General features: G+C 43.0%; 1 protein-coding gene across 7 annotated transcripts in view; it reads right to left on the reverse strand.

The window, feature by feature from the left end:
- The window catches only part of LOC116321318 (regulating synaptic membrane exocytosis protein 1-like), a 116471-nt gene extending 99548 nt beyond the window's left edge, over window positions 1-16923 (reverse strand). For all 7 annotated transcript variants that reach the window (XM_039621962.1, XM_039621958.1, XM_039621963.1 and 4 more), the window contains exons 1-2: window positions 16370-16923; window positions 12255-12329 (exon numbers count right to left, since the gene is read on the reverse strand). In XM_039621962.1, the coding sequence (XP_039477896.1) occupies window positions 12255-12329; window positions 16370-16530 (236 nt within the window). In that variant the 5' untranslated portion in view covers window positions 16531-16923. The remainder of the gene's footprint in view (window positions 1-12254; window positions 12330-16369) is intronic.
- Between the last annotated feature and the right edge of the window lie 9671 nt (window positions 16924-26594).

Here is a 26594-nt window from a genome sequence, read left to right on the forward strand (position 1 = left end):
TCTGGTCCCAGACTGGGTCTGGGCTCCATAGAACTGGTTGGACAGTTCAAGGTTCAGGGTTCTTTATTTGTCACATGCATAGTTATACAAGTATAACACACAGTGAAATGCAACCTGACACGTGCCTCGACATGTACAAAAAAAAAAAAAAAAAAAGACATCCAGAGTCTTATAGTAACATTTTGCCTTAAAACCTGTTTTTTTTATAACCTATTATTATCCACCAGCTTGCCAGCGATCTGGTTAGTGTCATGGTTTTCCCCTTATTAGAATACCCTAAGGAACATTTTATATAGTTAAAGATACTTTTTTTTTTTAATAACACCACCCTTCTTCTGTGCCTGCCTCTCCATTAGAGCATGTATGTGCTGTGCTGTGGCATGACTGCTCACCATATGGCAGCAGGGACACGGAGAATCTCTTGCTCTCTAGTTTTCTCTCTGTGTGCCAAGCTCTGCTGTTCCTCCTCCATCCCTTCCCCTCCCTCTCTTCCGTCAGAGAACTCACCATGCTGAGCTGCCTGGGTGTACTCTCACCTCCCCCACTCCCTCCATCTATCTATGCTCCCATCCTTTCCTTATATCACGCTTTCTCTTATGCCCCTACAGTTTCTGTTGGAAATCATAACTTTTTTTGAAGCTGGGTTTGAAGGTTTGAAATCTTATAGAAAAAGAACAGATTATAGTTTCGGGAAACCCCACCAAAGGGAGGAGGGAGGGGGGATTATTCCAAAACTGACAGTGGTAATTTAGTACGCATCATGATGAGCATACAGTACGCACTGCTTCTCAGCTCGCTAAATGATTTTCTCTTTCTTGTCATTTCTTCCTCTACTTTTCTCACCTCCCGTTCCTGCTCCTTCTCCTCATATACTTCTCTGACTGCTTTTCCACCCACTCTCTCCTCATCCTCGCTCTTTCTCACTTCTTGCCTCTCCTTTTCTTTACCACTCTAATGTGCCTTCCTCATTCTGTTGAAATGATGCTCATCTTGCGATCGGGAAAAGCGTCTCTGGAAATAAAAATGTATCTCGACTCTTCCGACTAATTTCATCACTGGTTTGTCACCGTCTGAAGCAAGCAGCTCTCGCTCACGAAGGCCTCTGCTGCAGGGAATGCCTGTGCGCTCAATATAATTTCACTCCTTGGTTTATCTCAGTAGAAGTAAGAAAGCCTGCTTTTAAACTGCATTCAACAACAGTCAGCCAATGTTTTGTCTTGTGAGCAGCCCTTGTTTCCAATCAAACAAGACAAAGGGCAAATTAACTGTACAGAAAAGATGGACATAGTCGTGACAGACTCGGACATGTTTGGAATTCTCTGTCAACATTACTTTCAGTACTTTTAAAGTATTTATAGCACCCTATAAATCTCCATTACAATGTGAGGGGCGTTCTCTCAGTGTTGTTAGTCAAGGTCTGTGCCTCATCCCGGTTCTCTGCCGAGGGGCTGCTCGAAAAGCACAGAAGCAGCGGAAAAATGGCTAAAAAGGAAAAAATGTGAGGAGAGGAGTGAGAAGAAACTCTGGCTCTGTCACATAGACTTAATTACTCAGCTTCACACACGCTAACATACAAACACACACATATAAATAGACAAATACCAAGGGATGACTTTTTTGGGGGGAGGGGATTATTTTTAAGATGAGATAAAGCACCGAGTGTAGAACAGTGAAGGAGAGTGAGTGAAATGAAGCCAAGCTGTAAGACAAAAATAAAAAAATAAAACACAGAACAAAAGATAAATTTAAGGAGAGAGCGAGAGAGAGAGAGGCGGGACAGATGGAGAGAGCACCAGAGCCAACAGTGGAGCTAAGTGGGTAGTGTGCTCCCCAGACAGCGCTCCATATGGCCTGGCAATGCCATACACAGCCAGGCAGCACAAACACACGCATACACACTGCACTCAGACACACACAAGTACCCAAACACTCCCCACACAAACAATCAAATTCGCACACGTAGTGCATATTGACACATTAATTACCATGTACCCACACATGTACAGAGTTCAGTCTGAGGAGCGATGCAACTCCAGCCACTCTTTTAAAGAATACTAAACCATCACGTTTGATGTGTTGATATCTGGTGTTTAAAGGCACCAAATTTACTCCAAAATTAGGTTAACAACGGCAGAGATTTGTCCAGCTGGACAGATTTAAATTTTACCATGTAAAGGACACTTTTGTGCAGCCTTCGGTTGTCTGTTCACAGAATACATACTGTATGTACAACATTTGTTCGTGTGATGTCGAGCCAAGACGTGACAAGAAACTTTTTTTTTTAATCGTCACTCTCAGATATTCGTCAGATATTGCGTACTCTTCGTGTTGCTCCCAAGCATTGAAAAATTTGGAGGGTTGTGTCAGGAAGGGCATCCTGTGTAAAAGGTTTGGCAGTTCAAATATGGAGATCACAGTGATTCCATACCCGATTGGTCCGGGCCTGGAAGGAGGCGGCTGTGGCGACCTCTGAAGGGAGCAGCCCAAAGAAGAAGAAAAACAAAGATGGCTTCTAATGCAGTTTTAGTAAGTCCTATAAAATTTGCCAACACAACACGTAGCAGAAAACAGGAAGGTAGATTTTGCCCATTTATCTGACAGAAAAAGCAGAAGGTGAGATAAAGTGACCAGCAAACTTTACAGCCCTTCACAGTTACTACTTTGATTTTATGTTCAGAAAACCTCTACACATCGCTGCAGTGAAGAATAATAAAGTAATACTTGTATGCTCCATTATTTAATCTTCTAAGGTCTAAACCATCATCTGTGACCCTACACCTAACCCTAAATTATTATTTTTTTAATCTATTTTGGTCTTTCCCAATTAAGGTGCTTGTTGGATTGTCTTTAGAGTTGGAAGCCCTGCTTCGGAGGGTGCAATCATTATCTGAAACCGCAGTTTCAGAATCAGAATTAGAGAAACTTTATTAACCCCAGAGGGAAATTAAGTTGTCATAGCAGCAAATATACAACAAACATCAAGCACTTATATAAAATGAGTGTAGAAACAGAGATATTAATAGATAAATATTAAGATAAATAGATAAATATAGGGATATAGGTATAAATATACATATACAAATAAATATAAAAGGACAACTGTGTGCAGATATTTGTTTGTTTTATACCTCGGTTTTTGGTGATGGTTTTGATTCGTAAACTTTTTTGAAGGGGGGGCTGGTTGAAAACTGGAAGGAATGAGAATATTTGTCCTGGTCCTGGGTCTTTGAGCTACCCTTTTGATTTTTGACTTTTAAGTTTGATGAATTATGTAGCTGGGAGGGACACAGGTGCACACGATTAACATAACAATGGGGGAGGAAGTAAAACTAAATGCCAAACACACTAAAACAGGAACTAGTGGATATATTAGAAAAGGATGTTGAATATGGAGCCGCTAAGCAGGATGAAAGGATAGACTACAGAGGAGATTCATGGATGTAGTAAAGGAGGATATACAGAGGGTTGGCGTGAAAGAGGCACACAGGGATACGGTGAGGTGGAGGCAGATGAGTCGCTGTGGCGTCCAAGGGTAGGGTATATTTAAATCATGTATCTGAAACAAATTCAGAGCTGATCTGTACAAGCCTTATTCCTCCAGTAACAATTCAAAGAAATTTTGACCCAGCACCCTTGCATAATGCAAGTTATTTTGCTGCCTCCAGAAGCTTCTCTTCCCTTTGCATTGTGATTTTTCTAGTAGTTTCTTCACTAAATTTGTCTGCTGCTTTTTTACATATTAAAGGTGGCGACTGTTCAAAGGTTTAAGGGCAAATAAGTTGATTGTTTCTCAGTGACAATCAACGGATTGTCACTGAGAAAAAGAATGAAATTTAGTCCCCTTCAAAACCACAAATGGACCCTCCAAAAAGCACATGTGCATGGTCCATGTGTGATGTTTCAGAAAAAGGGTTGATATTTGGGTTCATGACAAAAAACGTTCTCCAGTGCAACACTAAGCTACACACTTGAACGTCTTTGTTTGAGTCACACTAATCATATCATACATTTTCCATCCTTTCTGCTGAAGTCTGTATAGCAACTTCCAGTCAAAACTATTCACATAACTGATGCTCACTGTGAGTCTTATCCAGTACACATGGAAACCTCTCACACATACAGAAATGTGAGCGTGTGTCAGGTCCCTTCCAGATTCCCGCTGGAGCAGAGACTTGCAGGAAGACCAGGATAACAGCCAATCCCTGAAGGGAGTAAGGAAGTGACTCCTCGCCAATCCCAGGGCTCACCGAGGTTACTACGGGGCTGCTGGGCCACTGCCATGGTACCCTGCCATCAGGGGACACCTGGCCAACCACATTTGTTGATGTGAGGTGTAAACATCCTTACACTACAGTACGTCCATGCTGCCTCTACATTAGCTCTGAGGGAGCGATGAAGATGTAACCAGTCTATGGGAACTGTCCAAAAAAGTGTCAACCCTAATCAGAGACAATAATCACTCAATATTATGAAGGCTGTACTTCCAAATGTCATGTAATTATTTCAACAACTTTACACAAAAAAAAGCTGAAATTCAATTTCATAAAAACCTGGGTAATTATTAAGACCATTAATTTTGGCAAATTAGTATTCTAATAAACACAGGGTACTGCACAAAATATGATAAAATATTAATAAAACAAAATGTACTCATTTAAAATAACACAAGTTCTTTACTGACGTACATTGTGACAATAGTAAGATAACTGGATGAAAGCCCTACATATGGTGATTAACTACAGCTGAAGGGTTACTTGTTCCCATACAGACAGAGAAAACGCTACAACTCCTGGTTTTATTTTTTTATTTTTGGGTTGTTTTTTTTTTTTAAATAGATTGAAAAAGAAGACATGAGATTAACTGAAAAAGGGCACAGTATTCAAGTTTAGAACAAAATGTTTTTTCTCACAGAGCTTCCAGATTACCAGCAGCTCCACCAGCAGCTCACCAGAAGTCCATTGCTGTGACTACTGAGCTAATCAACCTGACAAACGGTTGGCATAAACTGACAATAACGAGCCAGGTTTCCTTCCTACGGTTGTTACAATAATTCTGTGAGTTATGGAGATGTCAATCCAGAACCAGTTCTTGTATAGAACCACTTCCCAGTAGTCTGTTTGCCTAACGATTCCGCTTATCGGTTCCACTTGTACTTGAGCTACAATCAGCTGATTACAGTTGGGCACCTGCACAGATAGCATGCTAAGGCTAAATTAGCCAAGAACCCAGAGTGATGTTAAAGCTGAGTGAATGCCAACCCCAGCCCAGCAGCCAGACCCTGAACTTCAACAGGTCACAAACGCATGAACAGTCAGACTGTAGCCTCCATTTCTACAGCTCATTTTTCTACAGTAAAATCACCATGGCGATGGCTTTAAAGTCTCTTTGTGTTGGTTTCCATCTTTGCTTTGTGTTCACACCTAAATGCTAGGAGAAAGATCATACGTGTGTCCTCATTAGGATAGGGATTTGTGTTAGTGTTGGCCTCTAGCCCATTGGCTTAAATTGTTAAATGCTAATTATAAAACAATGTGTTTCAGGTCATTTTACAGAAAAACGCAAAAGTAATGTATTGAGTAATATAGTGAATTATTGTCTCCTGGGAGTAACGAACTGCATTACTTTTCAGAAAAGTGATGCAGTCCACTCCACATCCACTCCACTCTGATCACAACAAAGAGGGGGAATTCCTCCAACATGACCACACTTTGCAACGCAAATGAGCCAATGAGAATCGATAAGAGAATCCAATGAAAATCTCTAAAATCTTATGAATTCCCATTCCCAGTGAGTAAACACTATACCGAGGTGTACATAATAACTAGTTGATCAGCTCGTATCGAGTTGCTCAAAAGCCTGCCGCACCATACCATAATGTTATTTAAATAAACAAATCGTATTCTCTCAACTTCATTAGACACATATTTAAATAATAGCAAAATTCCACAGCTGAGATGCCTTATATGCTGCTAACTGGCAATAGATCCTGTTCATCAGACTTAATCTGGCTAACAATGCTAACTCAACTAGGTCAGTAGGTGATCAGCTTATTAGCCACTATGATAAGCTACAATAAGCTAAAAACACTTCAAAAGTCATAAACCAGGTACCACATTATCTAGGTTCTTTAGACTGTCTGTGCTAGACGCACTGTTTGAATTTCTCTTGCTGTAGCTTTTTAGCTGCAGCTAAATATTACTGACACTATGTTTGTAAAGAGGAAAATACAAAACTTTTAATTCTTTTGGAAAAGATCATTTCTGAGTAATGTTAAGCTATAGTACTACTATGAATTCAACCCAAGTGCAGCCTAGTGTTTGGTGAGGAATTAAAAACTTCATCCTATCACGAGCCAGTTACGGCTAAGGACAGATTATCAATCACAGTAAAAATTAAAAGCTGAACAATTCAAGGCTAGGAGGAGGAGTTGGCCGTCCGACTGGGGTCTGGAATGTGGGGCCTCCCTGCTGCTACGGAGTCGGGGCGGTCTGCTTCTCCCCACCGCAGGGAAAAGGGTGCAGTTTCCGCCTCCAGGGGCAAGGGTACCCAGACCCGGTTCTTAGAGTACGCTTGGGGAGAGTGATTGTGTGTACAGCGTCTCTTTATGTCTGTCTCCACGCTGGTTGAGTGTGGAGTAATTGCTTATGAGAGCATGAGGGTGGGAATGGATGTTTGTATCTGTGTGTGCCTGTATGTCTGTGTCTATATGTCAGGTTGGGTATCAGACGCCACCTCTCTGGGGACATCTCAGGCCCTCCAAGGCTTGGAGGCCTATCTCCCCCTACCACTTCCCCTGCCGGTGGCGGACGCCCTCAGACATCGGTGCATTGGTGGTTCTGTGTGTCCGGGGGTGGGCGCCCAGGTACACACCGGCTCACTCCTTGGCGGCTGCTTATCGGGCCTGGAGCCTGGGGCTCGCTCGGGCCACTTCGGAGGCGGGTGCCCTCGGCCTCGGCCTGGAGCTCGGTCACTCAGGCACAGCTGGCTGCCGGCGGAGCTCACGGGCACGTCACTGCAACCCCCCCTGGCTTCTGCTCCGCGGCTGCTGAGTGACCCCTCATCTGGGACTCTCCTCAGCTCTTTCTGGGATAGTGACGCGGCTGCCCCTCTGTTGGTCTTCCTTGGTCTCTTGTGTTCTGGGGGCCTCTGGATGTCTAGAGTTTTGATCTCCTCCATACCTGCGTCATGCCCTGGAGGACGGGGCAGTGGCCCCCCACACCCTCTAGCAGATCATTACATGAAGGAACCTTTTTAAAAAAAAAAAGCGCGCGTCCATGCTCACAGGTGTACACACGGGTGCTCACACACACAACACCCTTTTTTGGCTCCTACCTCAAAGCACACTGTGCACTGTCGATCTTACGTGCTGCACAATAATGTTTAATATTTAGTATTTACTGTCATATTCCCATAGATCATTGTGATGATGTTTATTACTCTCGTTTTCTTCTGCTTGCTTTCTTCTTTCTTTCTCAACAGGTGATCCAGGTGATCGATATATGTATTTTTTGTCTGCTTATTCTGTTGGTTTTGGTTTTTGCCCTTTTTCCCCGTCCCTCTTCCCGCTGTTTTTCTTTCCCTCTTTCTTTCTCCCTTTCCTTCCCCAGTTAAGTCTGTCCCGTATTCAGCAAGTGAAAATAAAATAAACAATAAAAGGTGAATCAAATGGACCATTACGGCAAGGCTGGGATGGTCCATTTGGTAAAGTAGATCCGTTGGGCATCTTTCTTCGCCTTTAGACAATAATTCTGATGGCAAAAGAACCAAACGGGACAGGTAAAAAAAAAAAACAAAAAAAAAAAACAATTCAAGGCTAGCAGACAGTGCTTGGCTACAGCTCCCTCACCACACCGGTAAATGAAAGCACACTGATCTCTGAGTTTAAGTCTTACCACTATCCAGGTGGACGGGTTAAAAAATAATCCAACAAAATAAAGTTGTTATGAAAGAGGAAAGTATCATTTACTCACACCAGGCTGTACTTAATTGTTGTTTTTATTGGTATTTTAATCCTATGGTGTCTCTATTGGCCACTCTAGGAAGTGAAGTTTTTGACATTTCCACATTTTGTTCATTTTTTAGGCCCCAGATGCTGCTAGGTGGTGTCTGCTCAATGCATTTTTATTTTAATTTAACCAAATCTCAGAAATTACATGTATGTTTGAAGTAGCTCAGCAGTTATTCCGGCGGTTGCTTTACAGACATGATATTATCTCTGTTTATCCAGTGCCCATGAAAGGCTGAAGGAATAGTGACTGTAACGTCTGGTGTTCACAGGAATTGCGTGGGGAACACGAACTGGAAAAGCACAGATTGTATAATGTTAAAAATGAGGGTCATATTGTGGGATTCCTCAGAGAAGCAGATGTGCTCCAGCTGACTTACTCTGTAATCCCACCTCACTTTCTGATCCAGCGACACACTCACACACACTCCAACACACATACAGTGCAAATAGCACATAAACAAGCTTTATCCTTTGATCATTGTGTGGCAGAAAAAAACCATTTCTGGCTGCAGATGTCACTGCAAACAGGAATGCATGGAAACCCGGTTTTCAGCGCACAAATAAGCCAGCGAATACGGGGGTCCTCGTATGACATCAAAGAGTGTTTTTAAAGCAGAACTGGCAATTCAGGTCTGTATTAACGACTACTGATCAAATAAGCAGACTTTAAAACACACACACAGACAGACACACACGCAGCGGTGGAAAGATGATCACTGAGCAGTTCCATTATAAAGAATTGTTTCTGACCAACCCATCAAGCATCCAATTCCCACTAATTGGAGATGAGATGGGAAGGGTTATTTCGGAGAAAGCTAACCTCTAACCACCTGCACTCTCAGTAGGATGTTTGCTGGAAAGCTTGCAAATGAACTGGAGTGTTCAATTTACAAGTTTGTAGAAGTAAATAGGCTTTGCTGGCAACGCTAAAGCCCAAAGTATATTTCACACAATAAATCTACACATGAAAGTTTCGTTTTTGCAATAGAACCATTGGAGTTTCCTAGATAATTGATTGACGCGAGTATCATGATCAAGCTTCTGCCGTACTTGGATTGCCTTGTTATCGTATTCGCCAACAAACGACTGCACAAGCTCAGCAAACAGACGTTCCTTCATACAATCCTGCATCAAACTCATAGGTGACTTTTTTAATAATAGATTGCGTCCAGTTTTTCATAACTTTGTACTGTTTTCACTAAAGGATGCCAATTGAAAAGCTGAACATTATTCTAGTGGTTAATGTTGAGTTTTTACTTTCACTTCCTTAAGAATACTACAACAAAACAATTTGCAGTACTATTCTTGAAACCTGATGCAAAGTTGGAATAAAGATGGCAGGAAGAAGCAACTTTACTGATAAGCATTATTTGTAGGTATGCCATGAAAACATTTAATCACATACTGAATAAAAGGACCTTCACCCTACAGATGAAAGCTCGGCCTGACGATATATCATTTCTATTGAAAAGTACTGACAAGGGGTGGAAGAAACAATCGGTACTGTATATCTCACAATAATTTCTGCAGCAATACAGGGACACCAAATATCGATATTTTATCAAATAAAACAAAATACAGTGGGAATACGGTGAATAAGAGGTCTCATCTCATGCACCCGTAAACTTACATTGAATCAAATCTGAATGAGTCTTGGCAAATGAGCATGACTCAAGGAGACTCGACTTAATGGGCTCAAGTTAGTTGTATTCTGGTTATATATCTATAGAACAGGAAGATAGCTTACAGATGATTTAACATGTCCGTCCAAAATCCCCAGTCATTATACACTGGGTTGAGATCTGATGATTTTGACACTAATCAAACCATTCAGGGACCCATATACCTTATAGATGGGGGTAGTGTTATTCTAGGAGACCACTCCATTGGGATAAATGTGTCTTATAGTCAGAGGATAAGGGTGATCCCCCCAAAAAACTTTACTTTGATTTGCAGTGGCTTTTTCCCCGAAAGCTAGGGTATCAAACATAGGGACCCCAAATCTGGCCCACTACATTAGGTTTTGAAAGAGGGCATACGTTTTGGACTTTTAACTGTATTTTAAAAGGTGGAACAGCTTTTGCTACTGATAAAGACCTTCCCCATGACCATTCATATGACACAAAAGTAAATAAGTAAGTAAACACTGAAATGACAGGAAAGTTCCTGTTTTTTCACTATCTACTACAGGAGTTTCAGTTTTTTACAGTGGGGCCACATAGAAAAAATGAATTTTTAGTGAATTAACAAAATGTTTCTATTTCGTGGCTCAAGAGTTGGGAGTTCGCCTTGTAATCGGAAGGTTGCTGGTTCGAGCCCCGGCTCGGACAGTCTCGGTCATTGTGTCCTTGGGCAAGACACTTCACCCGTTGCCTACTGGTGGTGGTCAGAGGGCCCGGTGGCGCCAGTGTCCGGCAGCCTCGCCTCTGTCAGTGCGCCCCAGGGTGGCTGTGGCTACAACGTAGCTTGCCATCACCAGTGTGTGAATGTGTGTGTGAATGGGTGAATAACTGGATATGTAAAGCGCTTTGGGGTCCTTAGGGACCAGAAAAGCGCTATATAAATACAGGCCATTTACCATTTACCATTAATAATAACAGGTTAGTCTGGCCAATGAACTACTAGAACTTTTTCTGTAATTTAATATTAAGATGTCTCAGGGATTAAGTGTGTAGTTACACTTCTTTACACTTATAGAAAGGGGGAGTTTCACTCATCCAGCCCACTAGAGATCAAAGTGGGCTGTATGTCGCCCACAATGTAAAATGAGTTTGACATCCCTCCTCTAAGGGGTCAAATGTACCCAAACCATGTCAGCAAAATGTCCCACACAGTAACATGACACTGGATTCACCTAGCAAGCAGCCAGCAAACAGCTAACAGCCAGTTAGCTTGAAGAGCATTTCAGACTGTATGTAGGGAGAGTGTTTTCCAGGTAGAAAGCTGCATTATGCTAGCTAGGGGACAGTGCTTACCTTCTCTATGTTACATAGTAGGTGAACATAGCAGTTTCTTTTCATTCTTCATCTCTACCTAAAACTGTTTTATGTGTCTTCAGAAGCATGCATCCAGGCTAAAAGTTTGTGCACAGCACCGGCTTCCACCAACAAATCTAGTGAGTAAACATGACCAGAACTAAACCTAGTTTAGATACTCCACTGACATTCCCATTCTTTCTAAAGGAAACGATAAAGCCTTTCAGCTGAGACATTGCTGCTAATTCAGCTTTTTAGCAGTCTTTAGGATGCACCATTTCCCATAACCCTCAGTGCTTTGTGGCCTCAACGTCACAGCTCAACAGAAGAGTACAGGGATCACAGCTAGCTTACAACTCTATAAAAAAGACTGAACACTTATAGGTTACTAGACAGCAGAGATTTTAAACAGCTAAAACAAAGAGAGGATTGCTAAGCATTTGAGATATGGACGAAATCAAAAAAATGTAACATTGCATCTGATTTTAGAAGGCAAGAAAACAAAACATAAATCCCATTTGCTTTTGAAACTTGGATTTAAGAATCTTAGGTGGGTTTTTTCTAAAGGAAAATGATGCCTCATGTTGCATAAATTTGTTCGAACATGTGAGAGGAAGATGACGCAAAAGTCACACAACCACATGATAGAAGTCATTCCTCCAGACGAGCAGTTTTGGCAGAAGAGACAAGCAAATTGTGAGACACGCAGAGCATCTGAATCCAGCCTTTAGCCAGCCACTCTACGGAGGAGGAAGATAACATCAGCTAGTCTCTAATGACTCAGGCTCTGGACTGGACTCATCAGACCAACCATGTCCATCTTTACAGCGGAAGCTCTGTAGGTTGCAGCCTGACAGATGACAGACAGCAATTGGTCTGTTTGTGTGTGTCTTAGAGACACAGAATGCTAAAATAAAAGTTTAATAAATATAAAAAATAAATTTAAAAGTCTAAATGATGTGCCGTGTATTTCTGTTCCACTTAAGGTATTATGCAAATTGCATAATAATGGCTTGAGTCACACTTGCAAAAAATAGTCACCATCATGTGTGTTTATCTTTAATACCGCTGATTCATCTGAGGTGTAAAACTGAATTTCACAACAAACATGAGAAACACCGTCTTGATTGGAGATTGAGGCCAGAAAGGCAACGTGACCCTAAAGTGACGCAAAAGCAAATGTTAGCTCACATTTTTAGCAACTTAGGGCCAGTTCCACATCGATGGGGTGGTATTGACCTGGTGGTTAAAGAGCAGCTGTTGGCACTCACCGGACGTCATTTTGCTGCGGGGGTTTCTTCTGTCCAACCAGGTTCACTGTTCGGGCTTGGATAGGCTTTTCTTCTCTGAAAAAAACAAAGTTAGAAAAGTGCAGTTAGTCCAGCGTTTTGCTATGATTTTGTCTGATTTATGTGCTTCGTCCTCCTAACATCCAACAAGTCACCAGTGGCAGCCTTGGGGTAAGGGCTAGGGTTAAGTTCACATCTGTCCCTTTATAACTTCTACGAGGCATCTGCCCTGAATCCTACTGTCTGACAAAGCATGGCAGACTTGTCTTAAAGTTTCTCTCCTATAAGTTGAAACACCTAAGAATGACAATTAGTCCAGAATTCAGTTACATATTGGTTCATTTTGGTACATTACAAGCTAGCTTCCTAATGTCAGTAATTATCTTCTTATCCTCATAAAACTTTGTGTCCTGGCATTATTTTCTCAGTCCTTATTCAATTTTATTTATTTATTTTTTTCAAATTTACTTGTTCAGATTTAGCAGAAATCTGCTTGAAACAGGTTTGAATCAACACTTTTTATGTTGGGAGCGATCAGGATACGGCCAGGCATCGATGACGGGCCTTAGACAACACTGACATGCTTTCAGTATGTCCGCTGACACATCCACAGTGTGATTCAAAACCATCTCATCCATAAACATGAACAGCAGGCTCTGATCAGTCTGATCACAGAGGGAACTCAAGAGAGAATTCCCCGCCAACACCCACGCTATCTAAAACAGAAGACGTTTCTTTTTATTGTCAATACCGTGGGTACCCCACTCGTTCATTATAAGACACTTTTGGCACATCAGCAATCGAGATATATCTTCTACTGACTGTTTAAGTGCTTATACAGTGACAGTAAAGGTAGCTTTGAGAACCTTGGGTTACCCTGGTATAGAATATGACATTTCTTTCAAAAAAGGGGGTTAAAAAAAAGTACTGTCTTACTTTGTACATGGTACGAAACTCCTAGTGAAACATCCTTGGGTTGTGTAATCCATCATAGTAAGCATCAAGGCTGAATATTTCATGGTAAAGATTCCACTGTGTTAGCTTAAAATCACAGCCTAATATTTGGTACAGTAATAGATTCAATATTATATGAAACTAAAACTTATTTGTAATTCATACAAAAGGCAGAATTCAGCGCCCTCATAGCCTACATGACAGTTAGAACTACTAAGCTGTATCTTAGGCACAGGCTAAGCAAGCACATCTTCAGAAGCTAGAAGATGTCTTTCTAGAAGGTGTTAGACAAGCAGAAATTCCATAAGAGGTGCATGTCTAACTCTAACCAGGTCAGCAGTCAAATTTGAGGACATATCACATATGTATAGAACAAAAGATTCTTCATCTATTTGAGCTTCTGGTGTTTCCTCTGTTTTTTGTCTTCAAGCTGAGACAAGTAACACATGGGAGCCCTCTATAAAAATAGAAAAATAAGTTATCAATTTGAGGAACCTTTAACATACAGTACTTCTACACTGTACACCCATTAGGTGGTGCATCTAGGATTAGAGTTAAGTTGACGTTTTTGCCTGTTTGGAGCAGCCAAAGTCCTCCCTGTCACGGTCCTTGACTCGGCATCCAGGGAGCTGTGGGAGGCTGCGGTGGCCACACCCTCGGGCTGGGCCGCCTCCAAACCACCTGCGTCCCATCTGAGGCAATCACCGGAGGACTACTTCAGCCAGCTCTGACGGCTTCTCCTTGCCAGTCCGTAAGTCTCCTCCCAGTGTGACTAGCGTTCACTCCACGGTCCTGCTCTACCTGTAAGCGTCTGCAATTTATGGAGTCTAGCTGTTTCGCTCCTGGCAACCTGCTTGCTGTTAACTGTGTCTCCCCTTTCTGTTGCAGTTTCTCCACGGTCCCGATTACGGCGCTCCTGGGCTCCATGCTCCTCATCTCCCCCCCCCGCGGCATGAGCCTTAGTTTTTCGTTTCCTTAGCTTTGTTAAAAGATTCCTCAGGTAAATAAAACTTGTACATAGTTCTGAGCTTTGGTGTGCTGAGTCTGCTTTTGGGGTCCTGTTACCTGTACACTCCGTGTTTTGTGACACTCCCATATTCTGGTGACTTGTCAGGAGTGTACCCCAGGTCTTGCCCTATCACAGCAAGGACTGGCAACTCTGAATTAGACAATGTTTGAGAAAATGGATGGATGGAACACTGAAATGAAAAAGCTTTTAGAAGAAAAACTGTAATACCAAAATGGATGTATGAGACTACAATTTAGCATGTGGCTTTGAAGCCAACAATAACTCTAAACCTAGACGGGTCACCAGCGACCACGTTTTAATGGGTAATGGCCATGGAGTTTCTGCTTAACACCGGATAAAATGCACACATTTATATTGAATTTAAACCAGAGTGTGGCCAGAAACACCACTCATCGATTATTGAACTGTGCTACTTTCCTTTGCTTTTGATTTCCATTTTTCTACCTCAGATCATTGAAAGCAGAATACAAATCATGCCCATTATTGCTGTGGCTTTAAAGTGAGGTTTGTACGCATGCACTGTGAACATACGCACATTAATAGAAAGTAAACTGATGTGAGTATATCTTAAACAGTTCATAAGTGGAGCGTATTCTCTGCCTCTCTGCATTACAGCCCACACTTCCCTACTCCTGGTACACTTAGCACGCATGTATTAGTCAACCAACCAGTGCAGCTTTTCAGTGCAGACCCAATCGTACGAACACATACACACACACACACACACACACACATACACACAGCTTTGCTATCTCAATCCAAACACTGGTGAGAGGAAACAGTGCTGAAGCCTATATAGGCTTGGACATGTGTGTGCTGACAGCCCGCCTTATCCGCATCTTCCTCACTATGACATGAGTGAATCCACAGCTCTTTAATACATCACTGAAAATGATGCATAACCACTTAGGGCCGCAGCTATATACTGGACATTTCCTTCTTTAGAAGCAATGAATCGATCTTCCGTTCCAGTGCTGGGCCATCGTTCCGCACAGAGGCTTAAAATAGAACAGGGACGTAAAGCTTGAGGAGCGCCTCTCTTAGGTGGGTCATTCTGCTTTTCTATTTGCACATGTAAGCGTGTGGCTCCCGTGCATAACATGCAGAAAACATGAGAAAAGGCGTCGCTTAAACTTGATGCATTTTCTGGTCCTGGGGGTGGGGGGGGGGTAAGGAGTGTGGGGGATGGTGGAGGGGGGTGAACATATAGGTTCGTTCCTGAGCCTATTGCTGCAACAAACTGGAGCAGACTTTTCTCCATTTAATGTGGGGGAGAAGAGGTAGGATACACACAGCGATGTAAGTCACTCTTGATTCAAAATAACATGACACAGGCACCTTTTCCTTCCCTGCTAGAGGCCCACTGTTTCTTTAACAGCCTGTGTGATGTCTGCTGCAAGAGCACTGGCCTACATACAGTGCATAAGGCTGGGAAAGGCTCAACCGCACCCCAGAGCTGAGAACAGCAGCTGTTGAGATGGATGCTGCACAGATAAAAGCCAACAGGGAGGGCTTTACTATTCTCAGTGCCAGGCTTCACTGAGCCTCCTGCAATTTCCTGCTGCAGCTCTGTCAGTGAAATATTTCAGGGGAAGTACAAATACTCTCCACCTGACTCGGGCAGTGGCGTTGGGTGATGATGACAATCTCAAGGAAAGAAGTGCAGAAGAAATGTGTATGATTCATCTGGGAGGGGGATGCTGCTGCTGCTGCTGCTGCTGCTGGGTGACACACCCCTTCCCCTTCTTCTTCTTCCCTAACAAGTTACACCTGAGCCCTCACATCCAGCGGGCCTCCCCACAGGAGAGTTCCAAATCTGTGAACTTGGACATGCATGGACTAAAGCCTGTGAGGTTCCTCCGGCACAGAGCTGCAGGCTACGTGGGCCTGTGAGTGAGTGTGTGGAGTGACCTGCAGGATGTACACACACACATACACACATGCATACATGATCACATACAGTGGAGAGGAGCACGGGTCCTGCAGCTGTCACACTGTGTCCATACAGAGCAGACTTTCATGGACTTCAGAATGGAAACTGCCCAGGCCTAGTCTCTCTCTCTCTCTCTCTCTCACACACACACACATTATCTTTTTGCTTTCCCTCTCTTACTTTAATATGGCCTCCTCTTTCGCCTCTTCCTCCCGCTGCCGAGCCAGCACAGCCATGATGATCTTCCTCTCGTCCTCCGTCAGGTGACTGAGGTCCGGCTCCGGGATGGCCGGGGCGACGGGTGGGCGCGGGCCGCCCCGAGGGCCCACCGAGGCGAACATCTTCCCCGCCGCCGCCGCCACCACCACCACCACCTTGCCCCCCCTCCTCTTCCCTCTCTCCCACCTCCTCCTCTTCCTCCTCCTCTTCCCTCCTAGCCTCGGTCGGGATCACGGATAGAAAACCCGCTGGCGGAGCCCACGGATCACGACATGGCCCACGGACAAAGCGGCGGTTGGAGCATCTGATGCGGAGTTCCCATGACGGTGGCGGGGGGCACCCAGGGCGGCGGCGGCAGCGGCAGCGGGCTCGGCGCTAGCTGCGGTAGTAGTAGTAGTAGTAGTAGAGGAGGTGGTGGTGGTGGTAGCGGTGGATGTGGCGCTTCGGTTCCCGGTTTTAGCCGCTCCTTCTCCCTCTTGCTGCTCCGCTGTCTTCTCCCCCCTCCCACCGCCCGCCCGCCCGCCTCTCCCCTCCACCGCCTCCGTTTCACGGGGAGCCCATGTCTCCGGCGGTCGCTCGCACGCTCGCTCGGGATGATGACACGCGGGAGGAGGACCTCTTTTCCTTCCTTCAGGCCGGGCAGAGAGGAGGAGGAGGTGGAGGAGGAGGGGGGAAGCGGGGGGGTGGGGGTCCCCCGAAGGCGGCTCAGGTCTTCGCTCGGTGAGCCGGGGCCGGCTGTTTGGCTGCGGGGCGAGGCGGCGACTTCTTGTTTTCCAGCGCCGCCGCTGATGCTGCTGTCAGGGAGACGGAACAGTCAATGGGACCGCAGCCCCTCGAGCGCGTTCACTCCTCTTGCGGCGGGAGTGCGCAGCCCTCATTTGAGAATGGGGGCTCCACTCACCGTTAAGATGCGCGCTCACGGCTGTCTATAGCACACACGGGAAATAAAGGGTTCCTTTAAGGGTCCACTGTGAGGGTTTAACGCTGTGTGACCGCATCCAAACACGAATCCTTTTATTCATAGCGTTGTGTTTTAAAACAAAAGTTCTGGTGTATTTTTCACTCCATACCGGTTCATAATCCTAATTAAAATGTGGGAGAAAAAAATGGGTAGCTTCGGGATATTTTGAAGGAAAATATCTATTAAAAAAAGTGAGTCGAGGTTGGGGCTAACCTTCCCTTTGTTACACTATAATTACATATTACTATAGAATTATATGTAGCTCTTAATTTATTCTTGTTGTCTGTTTCAAGAGTTTAAACCACATTTAGACTTAATTAGGATACATTTTATATTTCATTAAGGAGCTTTAATTGATGGTCAAAAAAACTGAGGATCCCTTTAATAAAGGAAAACTATGCCCGTTTTTAGCTTAACTTAGAAAAATACTTTTTAAAAAAAGCTCCTTAAATGGCAAACTCAAAGCTACCATGATGTCATCCATGAGTTGGCAAAGTGCTGTTTTTGAAGACTCAACTGACCATTTTTGGTTTTCACCATCTTAGCTTTTTCAAACCAGATGTCACAATCAAGGAGTGGAGAAACAAAAGGCACTGTTTTGTTACAGTAAAGCGGCTTGTCACTCACAAGGTAGGCCGGCCCAAGCTGCACTGTAGCACAAGCTGCTTTTAGACTCCAGTGGGGGCCACAATTGACCAAATAGATATTATGTTGTTATTAGTAAGACTTGAAAATAGTGACTGAGATCATAAAATCTTCAGAAAAGTCTTTAGTAGCAGCACATAGAGCAAAGGAGCCAGAGGCTAGTTTGCTGTGGACCTTCATAGAACCAGACTTCTTTTCCAACCAAATAAGTTGCCCCCTGCTGGCTGTCAGAGACAATTCAGTTTGGAGGCATATGTGCACTTGATTCACATTTCATCCATTTTCAGTATACAGTTTATGTAGCACACATAACATCAAATTTACAGGTTACACCAAGAGACGTCAGCAAAGGTACAATTGTATTACAATGCATGCAGGCAGAAATATGTTTTTAAAAAGATGTTGATGATATAATAACAGGTTTACAGTAACATGTTAATCATGTTTGGGTCTTCAAGTTAACAATGAGAGCTATTTACACCTTCCATGACTCCAAATCTAAGCGATGCTGTTTCTTCCATTGTTATTTCTAGGCTTTCTCATACAGAACAGAAAAATACAGTGACAGAAAGATTCTGAATCAAAATTCTTATAAAAAGGGAGAAATCTAAAACACACAGGCTGGATTTAAATGAATGAATGCAGGGCTAAAGAACCCTTTTCTAGCACTGCAGGAAACCCTTTGCAGTAAGAGTGCAGGGACTCTTCTCCTCCTCCTCCTCCTCTCCCAACAATGATTGCGTGTTAGGATGACGCGCATCTCTCTTTTTTCTCCCTCGTTCCTTCCTCTCTTCCTCTCTCTCTCCTTTCTATCCTCCTTGTCTACCCTTCTAGCAACCCTTACTCCCGCTACACACAGTACTTCCCCATGCTGAAAAATAGTCAGAAGGGAGCGTGAGGTTTACCACATAGCCATACATGTACGCTTATAAGGTGACAGTTACAGTATGTCAGTATGCAACCCTCTAGTTACAGAATGTGTGGTCTGCCCAAACACCCCTATTCATATACGGGAAATAAACCACAGGTGGGGAGTGTAGATCACACAAACTGTGTAAGACAAGATCGTGTGTTACAGTGATCTAAATATAGAAACACATCTGGTCTATTTTTATCCCGAAATGCAGATTTGGCAAGAAAAAAAGCTTTATTATTAAGCATATTTTGATTCCGAAATAAACAAAGTTCCACAAGTTGCTCATTAAGTTCCTCTCAAAGATCTCTGCATGTTGCTTTGTAAACCACACGAGCTCAGACCTCACTGTAAACGCACAGTTTCTGTTTCAGCACCACGGTCAGCGCACTGGTGGCCTGCTGCTGTTAGTTGAGAGCCAGTGGCACGCTGACACACGAGACACCAAAAACATCCCTGCCTTAGCCTAAAGTGACTATCAAATAATGTTTTTGTAAATTATTGCTGGAGACTAACTGTACAGTTCATCCAGCCACACCTGTCTCACATAAAACTCTGAGTTTAATGTAGTACGGTTACATTGAGGGCTGGACCCTGACTGAGTGGAAGCTTCTGTCAGGTTTTAAGTGCTTAAAATGTCTTTTGTCTTTGTTGTATGTAAAAGAAAACAAGAAGTTAATAAAAACACAGAAAATTATGATTTTCTTGAATTCAGCTATAGCATTAACACATTTAGCTCATAATAACAAATATTAGTTAGTCTTGTTTCCACACGCCACACGTTAGATCCACAGGACACACCCTCTAATAGTACCTTATCAATATCTAGGCCGTCATCTTTTGGACTTTAAAGTAAAAGTCCTATGAATTTTCCTTTTTGAGTTACTCTTTCAATAACTTCAGAATTCTGTTAAAAAGAAAATTCCTGTTTCCACAGGCTGATTGCAGTCTATAGAAAAGTTAACACCCTCACAGGGGTATTATGTCAATGTCAAGTCAATCTGATATTTAATTTCAAAGTAAAAGCCCACACTTCGGCATGGATAATGCAATAATTTAAACACAACATACTATAGCAATGAAAATCATTTTCCTCTTTTTGTATATTGTTACTGTGTTGGTCTTCCAGTTCATCCAGTTTTTAGCATGGACACCCAGATAGACACCATGTCCAGCGGTCCCCAACCTTTTTTGCGCCACGGACCGGTTTATGGCCGACAATATTTTTACGGACCGGCAATAAGGTGTCGCGGATGAATACAACAAAATAAAACTAGTGCCGGTACCGAAAAAAAGAAGATTTATTCATAACACACACCCAGGAAAACCGAGTTAACGATAAAAACGATAACAAAATAACGCTGAAAACCGATAAAAACCCTGAAAACCATACATTTCACACCTGAGCCTCAACTCTCGCGGCCCGGTACCAAACGACTCACGGACCGGTACCGGTCCGAGGCCCGGGGGTTGGGGACCGCTGCCATGTCAACATCCTGTCCTTTATCATCCTTTATCACACATGATGGCAGTTGGTTGATAGTTCTTAAACTTTGATGGTGTTGACTTCATCAATACAGGAACCAGACAACCTGCAACTCACCTAAGTCCCAGTAATTATCTTTATTCCTTTCTGCACATCCTTCATGCTTTTTATCTGCAATTTGAGCTCCAGCCTTCTGTTGTATTAGTTGTTACATTTCAGTACCTTTACCCTAAAATATGCTTGGGCTTGAGACTCATCAGTTCTTCCCTGTCACATGACTTGAGTGCTTTTGATATTAAATATATCAGAAGGTTTTCATTTTGAAATACAAAATCAGAGTCATTTGATTATGACTGAATCAAATCATAAAAGGTGAAGTAAAATCAAGCTGAAATTGCTAGTACCTCATAATTGATGGTACCTCCATGTCTGTGGAAATATGATATCATTCTGAATAAAGAAAGCAAACTGCCTATAAAACATTTCCAAGGGAAATTTTTTTTAAACCCAAGACCAGAAAGACTTGATTTTGACAGTGTACAGCTTTGAGGCAGTATGTTATTGATTTAGAGTGAAATTATTCCACGAGAACAGGGATTTTCCTTTTAACAGGATTTTAAAGTCACTGAAAAGTAAGGTCACATAGACAAAGTCAAAGGGCTTTTACTCTGAAATGCAAAATCAGACTGATTTGAGATTGACATGGTACCACTGTAAGGACTTGTATGGTTGATATGAACTCAATGTACTGTGGAAACAGTAATTTTTCTCCCTCATTTAATTATAAAAAGTAGCTCATATACAAGCAAATTCAAAGGGGTTTTACTCTGAAATGCAAAATCAGATTGACTTGATATTAACAATATGCCACCTTGAGGGTCTGTAGTGTCAAAATATACTGCAATTGTGGAAACAGCAATTTACCTTTTAACAGCATCCCCAATCATTTGAGAAGTTGTGCATATAAAGGGCTCTTACTAAGAAATTCACAATCAGACTTACTTGACATGGACACAGTACCCCTGTGAGAGTGTATCTTGTTGATCTAGAGTGAAATTAGAGTTTGGAGACAGGAATTTTCCTTTTTACAGCATTCTGAAATTCTTGAAAGAGTAGCTCAGAAAGGAAAATTCAGAAGGCTTTTACTTTGAAATCCAAAAAAGGACTGCCTTGATATTGGCAAAGGTACTACTCGAGTACTAGGGTGTGTCCTGTGGGTCTAACATTAAAATGTGGAAACAACACTAACTAAAATTTGTTATTATGGACTGAATGTGTTAATGTTGAAGCTGAATTCAAACGAAGTTGGCTTTTATTTTGAAATCAGGTCTCCACATCTCTTACCATATAACTTAATATACACACTCAAAACTAAGTTGGGGCTGGCTTGACACCAGTTTTATGCTTGCTTCTCTTCAGCAGGGCTAGCTAGGTGCTGAAACACTGCAACTTACGGGAACCTGCAGTTGTTCTGGTGACATGAGTGAAGTTAGCCCCCCACCTTTTCTAGTGTCAAATGTTTTTGCTACATTTGTGCTGGTTTGTGCCGCTATCATTTTAAAGATACTAATAAAAGTTTCCAGATGTCATCCATGGTCAACCAGCACCCCCACAATACCCAAATCAAACAAAATTGATGTCAAGCAATTGTGCTACGTTTGTGCTGCTAAAATTTTCATTTGTGCTGGTTTTGTTTTAAAGAATGTATTAGTGAAAGTTTAAAGGTCAAAAGATCAATCATCACAACCTTTTCACAATAAAGAAAGGGGCTGGTTGACCTTGGATGACCTCTAACAAAAAATTTGCAGCACAAACGTAGCACAATTGACTGACACCAATTTTGTTTGATTTGAAGGGGGGGGGAACTTCACTCTGGTGTTATGGCAAAAACAACAAAAACACATCCCCACCTTTAACCCCTGACTTTGGCACACGTCGTCTCTTTTTATGCAACATTCTCTAATGATTAATAAAGAAACAGAATTTCATTTCATGTGTTACTGTTTAGGTTCAAATCGGGTTGATGTTTAAAGGCTTGCAGTAAGGAAATAATAACTCGACCCAAATCCATTAAAGCAAAAAAAAAACAAAAAAAAAAACAAGCCTGTTTTGAAAATTTAAGGACTAGAAGTACAGATATTGTTTGTTTTTTTTGGTTTGTTTGTTTGTTTTTTTTGCCTGTCCCATTTGGTTCTTTAGCCGTCAGAATTGTTGTCTGAAAACCAACAAGGATACCAAATGGATTTATTTTGCCAAATGGATCATCATGGCATTGCCGTATTGGTCCATTTGATCAAACTTTGTTGTTATCATTTACTTTATTTTCAGTTGTTACAGATGGGACAGACATGACTGGAGGATAGGAAAGGGAGAAAGAAAGAGAGGAAGGAAAAGAAAAACAGAAGGGAAAAGGGACAGTTAGAAAGGGCACTTACAAAGACAAAGAGAAAAAAAGAAAATCTCCTGGATCACCTGTTGAGAGAAAAAGAAGAGAAAACAAGCAAAAAAAACAAAAAAACAAAGCAACATACTAAACACAACACCATCAGGTTAATCTAGCTAAGTGTGAACAGCAGTAAATACTAAATATTGAATGTTGTTGTGCAGCACGCAGGACAGACAGCGCACAATGTGCTTTGAAGTAGCAGCTAAGAAAGGTGTAGTTTATGTCTACGAACAGTGAACACCCGTGTGCACACCTGTGTGGATCAGCGCTTTGTATACAAAAAAAAAGTTTCCCCATGTAACGGTCTGCTAGAGGGTGTGGAGGCCATAGCCCCGTCCCCAGGGCATGAAGCAGGCATGGAGGAGATCCAGGCTCCAGACATCCAGAGGCCCCAGAGTGCGAGAGCCCAAGGAGTACCACCGGAGGGGCATCCGTGCCACCCTCCTGGGAAGGGCTGAGGAGATCCCCAGACAAGGGGTCACCCAGTAGCCACGGAGCAGAAGCCAGAGGGGGCTGCACCGGCGTGCCCGCCGGCTCTGCCGGCAGCCAGCTGTGCCAGAGTGAACCGAGTTGCAGGCCCTGAGGCCGGAGGCCCGAGGGCCCCCTTTGCCCCGGAAGAGGCCTGACCGAGCGACAGGCACCAGGCCCTGCCAAGTAGCCACCGGGAGTGAGCTGGTGCATACCTGAGCGCAGATATTGTTTTTTAAAAAATGGCTTTATTTGGCACAGTGGTACTGTTGCCTCAGAGCAAGAAGGTCCTAAGTTTGATTCCACCACCTGGCTGGGACCTTTCTGTGTGGCGTTTGCATGTTCTCCCCGTGTTTGCTTGGGTTCTCTCAGGGTACTCCGGCTTCCTCCTACAGTCCAAAGACATGCAGTCAGTGGAGTTAGGTTAATTGCTTATTCTAAATTGCCCATAGGTGTGAATGTGGGTGTGAAAGGTTATCTGTCCCTCTATGTTGGCCCTGCGACAGACTGGTGACCTGTCCAGGGAGTACCCTGCCTCTCACCCTCTGGTAGCTTGGACAGCCTCCCTGACAAGTATAAACAGAAGAAAATGGATGGATGGATTTGTTTAAAAATGTAGGGAGTAAATGTAGTCAGTAAAAATAGTCTGTGTTTTGATAACTGATCTCGAACCAATATAGGGTGTAAGACGTCTCTAAATCTATGTGAAATGAACTTGGCGCTGTCACTTGGTGTTCGCTCGCTTTGTGGTAGAGTATCACTTCCTGTTCCTGCTCAAACACAGTGGTGTTTCTGAGTAGCTTTTCTGCTTAGCAATTTAATTTAAATCTTTTGATACATCCCTTTTTCATAGTATAATCTTAACGTGCTTCATCTGAATCACCCTTTCTGTGTGCTCACTGCCTAATTTATAGCCAAAGTATTCACTCACTGTCTCTGTACTGTTTCGCTAGCTTAGCTTAGCTCGTAGCCGACTCGTTAGCACCATGGCTACTTCACCTGTCCCTCCCCCACACACAACCTCCTGCACTTTCCTGCTCATTGTGTCAGATGTTTAGTTACTCCTCGGCCTCCTTTAGCAGTAATGATACCTGTAACAAATGTAGCATATTTGCAGCTCTGGAGGCCAGGATTACTGAATTGGAGACTCGGCTTCGCACCCTTCATTCACCCGTAGCTAGCCAGGCCCCTGTAGCTGGTGCAGCCGAAGATAGCGTAGGCCCCGCTAGCTGTTCCCCGGCAGACCCCAAGCAGCTGGGGAAAGAGGGCGGCTGGGTGACGGTGAGGAGGAAGCATAGTCTTAAACTGAAGCCCCAGGTACACCACCAACCTGTTCATGTGTCTAACCGTTTTTCCCCACTCGGCGACACACCGCCGGGGTCAAACTCCGTAATTGGCGATTCTGTTCTCAGACATGTGAAGCTAGAGACACCGGCAACCATAGTCAATTGTCTTCCAGGGGCCATTGCAGGCGACATTGAAGGAAATTTAAAACTGCTGGCTAAGGGTAAACGTAAATACAGTAAGATCATAATTCACGTCGCCAGTAATGACACCTGGTTACGCCAATCGGAGGTCACTAAAATCAATATTGAATCGGTGTGTAGCTTTGCCAAAACAATGTCGGACTCTGTAGTTTTCTCTGGTCCCCTCCCCAATCAGACCAGGAGTGACATGTTTAGCCGCATGTTCTCCTTAAATTGCTGGCTGTCTGAGTGGTGTCCCAGAAACGATGTGGGCTTCATAGATAATTGGCAAACCTTCTGGAGGAAACCTGGTCTTGTTAGGAGAGACGGCATCCATCCCACTTTGGATGGAGCAGCTCTCATTTCTAGAAATATGGACCAATTTATTAAACTCCCCAAAATATGACTATCCAGAGTTGGGACCAGGAAGCAGAGTTGCAGTCTTACACGCCTCTCTGCAGCTTCTCTCCTCCTGCTACCCCCCAAAAACCCATCTCCATAGAGACTGTGTCAGCTCCCAAACAGACAAAAAACAAACTAAAAACCAGCAATAAACAACTTAAACATAAAAATCACAAAGAAAGAGCAATACAGTATCCACATCTGAACCAAAGAGTAAAACAGTGAAATGTGGATTATTAAATATTAGGTCTCTCTCTCCAAGTCTCTGTTAGTACATGACTTAATAATTGATCAACAAATCGATTTACTCTGCCTTACAGGAACCTGGTTGCAGCAGGATGAGTATGTTAGTTTAAATGAATCAACACCCCCGAGTCATTCTAACTACCAGAAATCTCGAAGCACAGGCCGATGGGGCGGTGTGGCAGCAATTTTTCACACCAGTCTATTAATTAACGAAAGACCAAGACAGACTTTTAATTCATTTGAAAGCCTGATGCTTAGCCTCGTCCACCCCAGCTGTAAAACTCAGAAACCAGTTTTACTTGTTATCATCTATCGTCCACCTGGGCCTTACACAGAGTTTCTCTCTGATTTCTCAGACTTTTATCTGATTTAGTGCTCAGCTCAGATAAAATAATTATTGTGGGTGATTTTAACATCCATGTAGATGCTAAAATGACAGCCTCAACATCGCATTTAATCTGTTATTAGACTCAATTGGCTTCTCTCAAAATGTAAAAGAACCCACCCACCACTTTAATCACACTCTAGATCTTGTTTTAACATATGGCATAGAAACTGAACATTTAACAGTGTTTCCTGAAAACCCTCTGCTGTCTGATCATTTCCTGATAACATTTACATTTACAATAATTGATTACACAGCAATGGAGAGTAGACTTTATCAAAGTAGATGTCTTTCTGAAAGTGCTGTAACTAAGTTTAAGAATATAATCCACCCACTGTTATCATCTTCAATGCCCTGTACCAACACAGAGCAGAGCAGCTATCTGAACGCTACTCCTACAGAGGTTGATTATCTTGTTAATAATTTTACCTCCTCACTCACGTACGACTCTGGATACTGTAGCTCCTGTGAAAACTAAGGCCTCAAATCCAAAGTCCCTGACTCCGTGGTATAATTCTCAAACACGTAGCCTAAAGCAGATAACTCGTAAGCTGGAGAGGAAATGGCGTGTCACAAATTTAGAGGATCATCATTTAGCCTGGAGAAATAGTTTGCTGCTTTATAAGAAAGCCCTCCATAAAGCCAGAACATCTTACTATTCGTCACTGATTGAAGAAAATAAGAACAACCCCAGGTTTCTCTTCAGCACTGTAGCCAGGCTGACAAAAGTCAGAGCTCTACTGAGCCAACAATCCCTTTAACGTTAAC

This window comes from Oreochromis aureus, linkage group 13, assembly GCF_013358895.1.
Source record: "Oreochromis aureus strain Israel breed Guangdong linkage group 13, ZZ_aureus, whole genome shotgun sequence".
Lineage (NCBI taxonomy): Eukaryota > Metazoa > Chordata > Actinopteri > Cichliformes > Cichlidae > Oreochromis > Oreochromis aureus.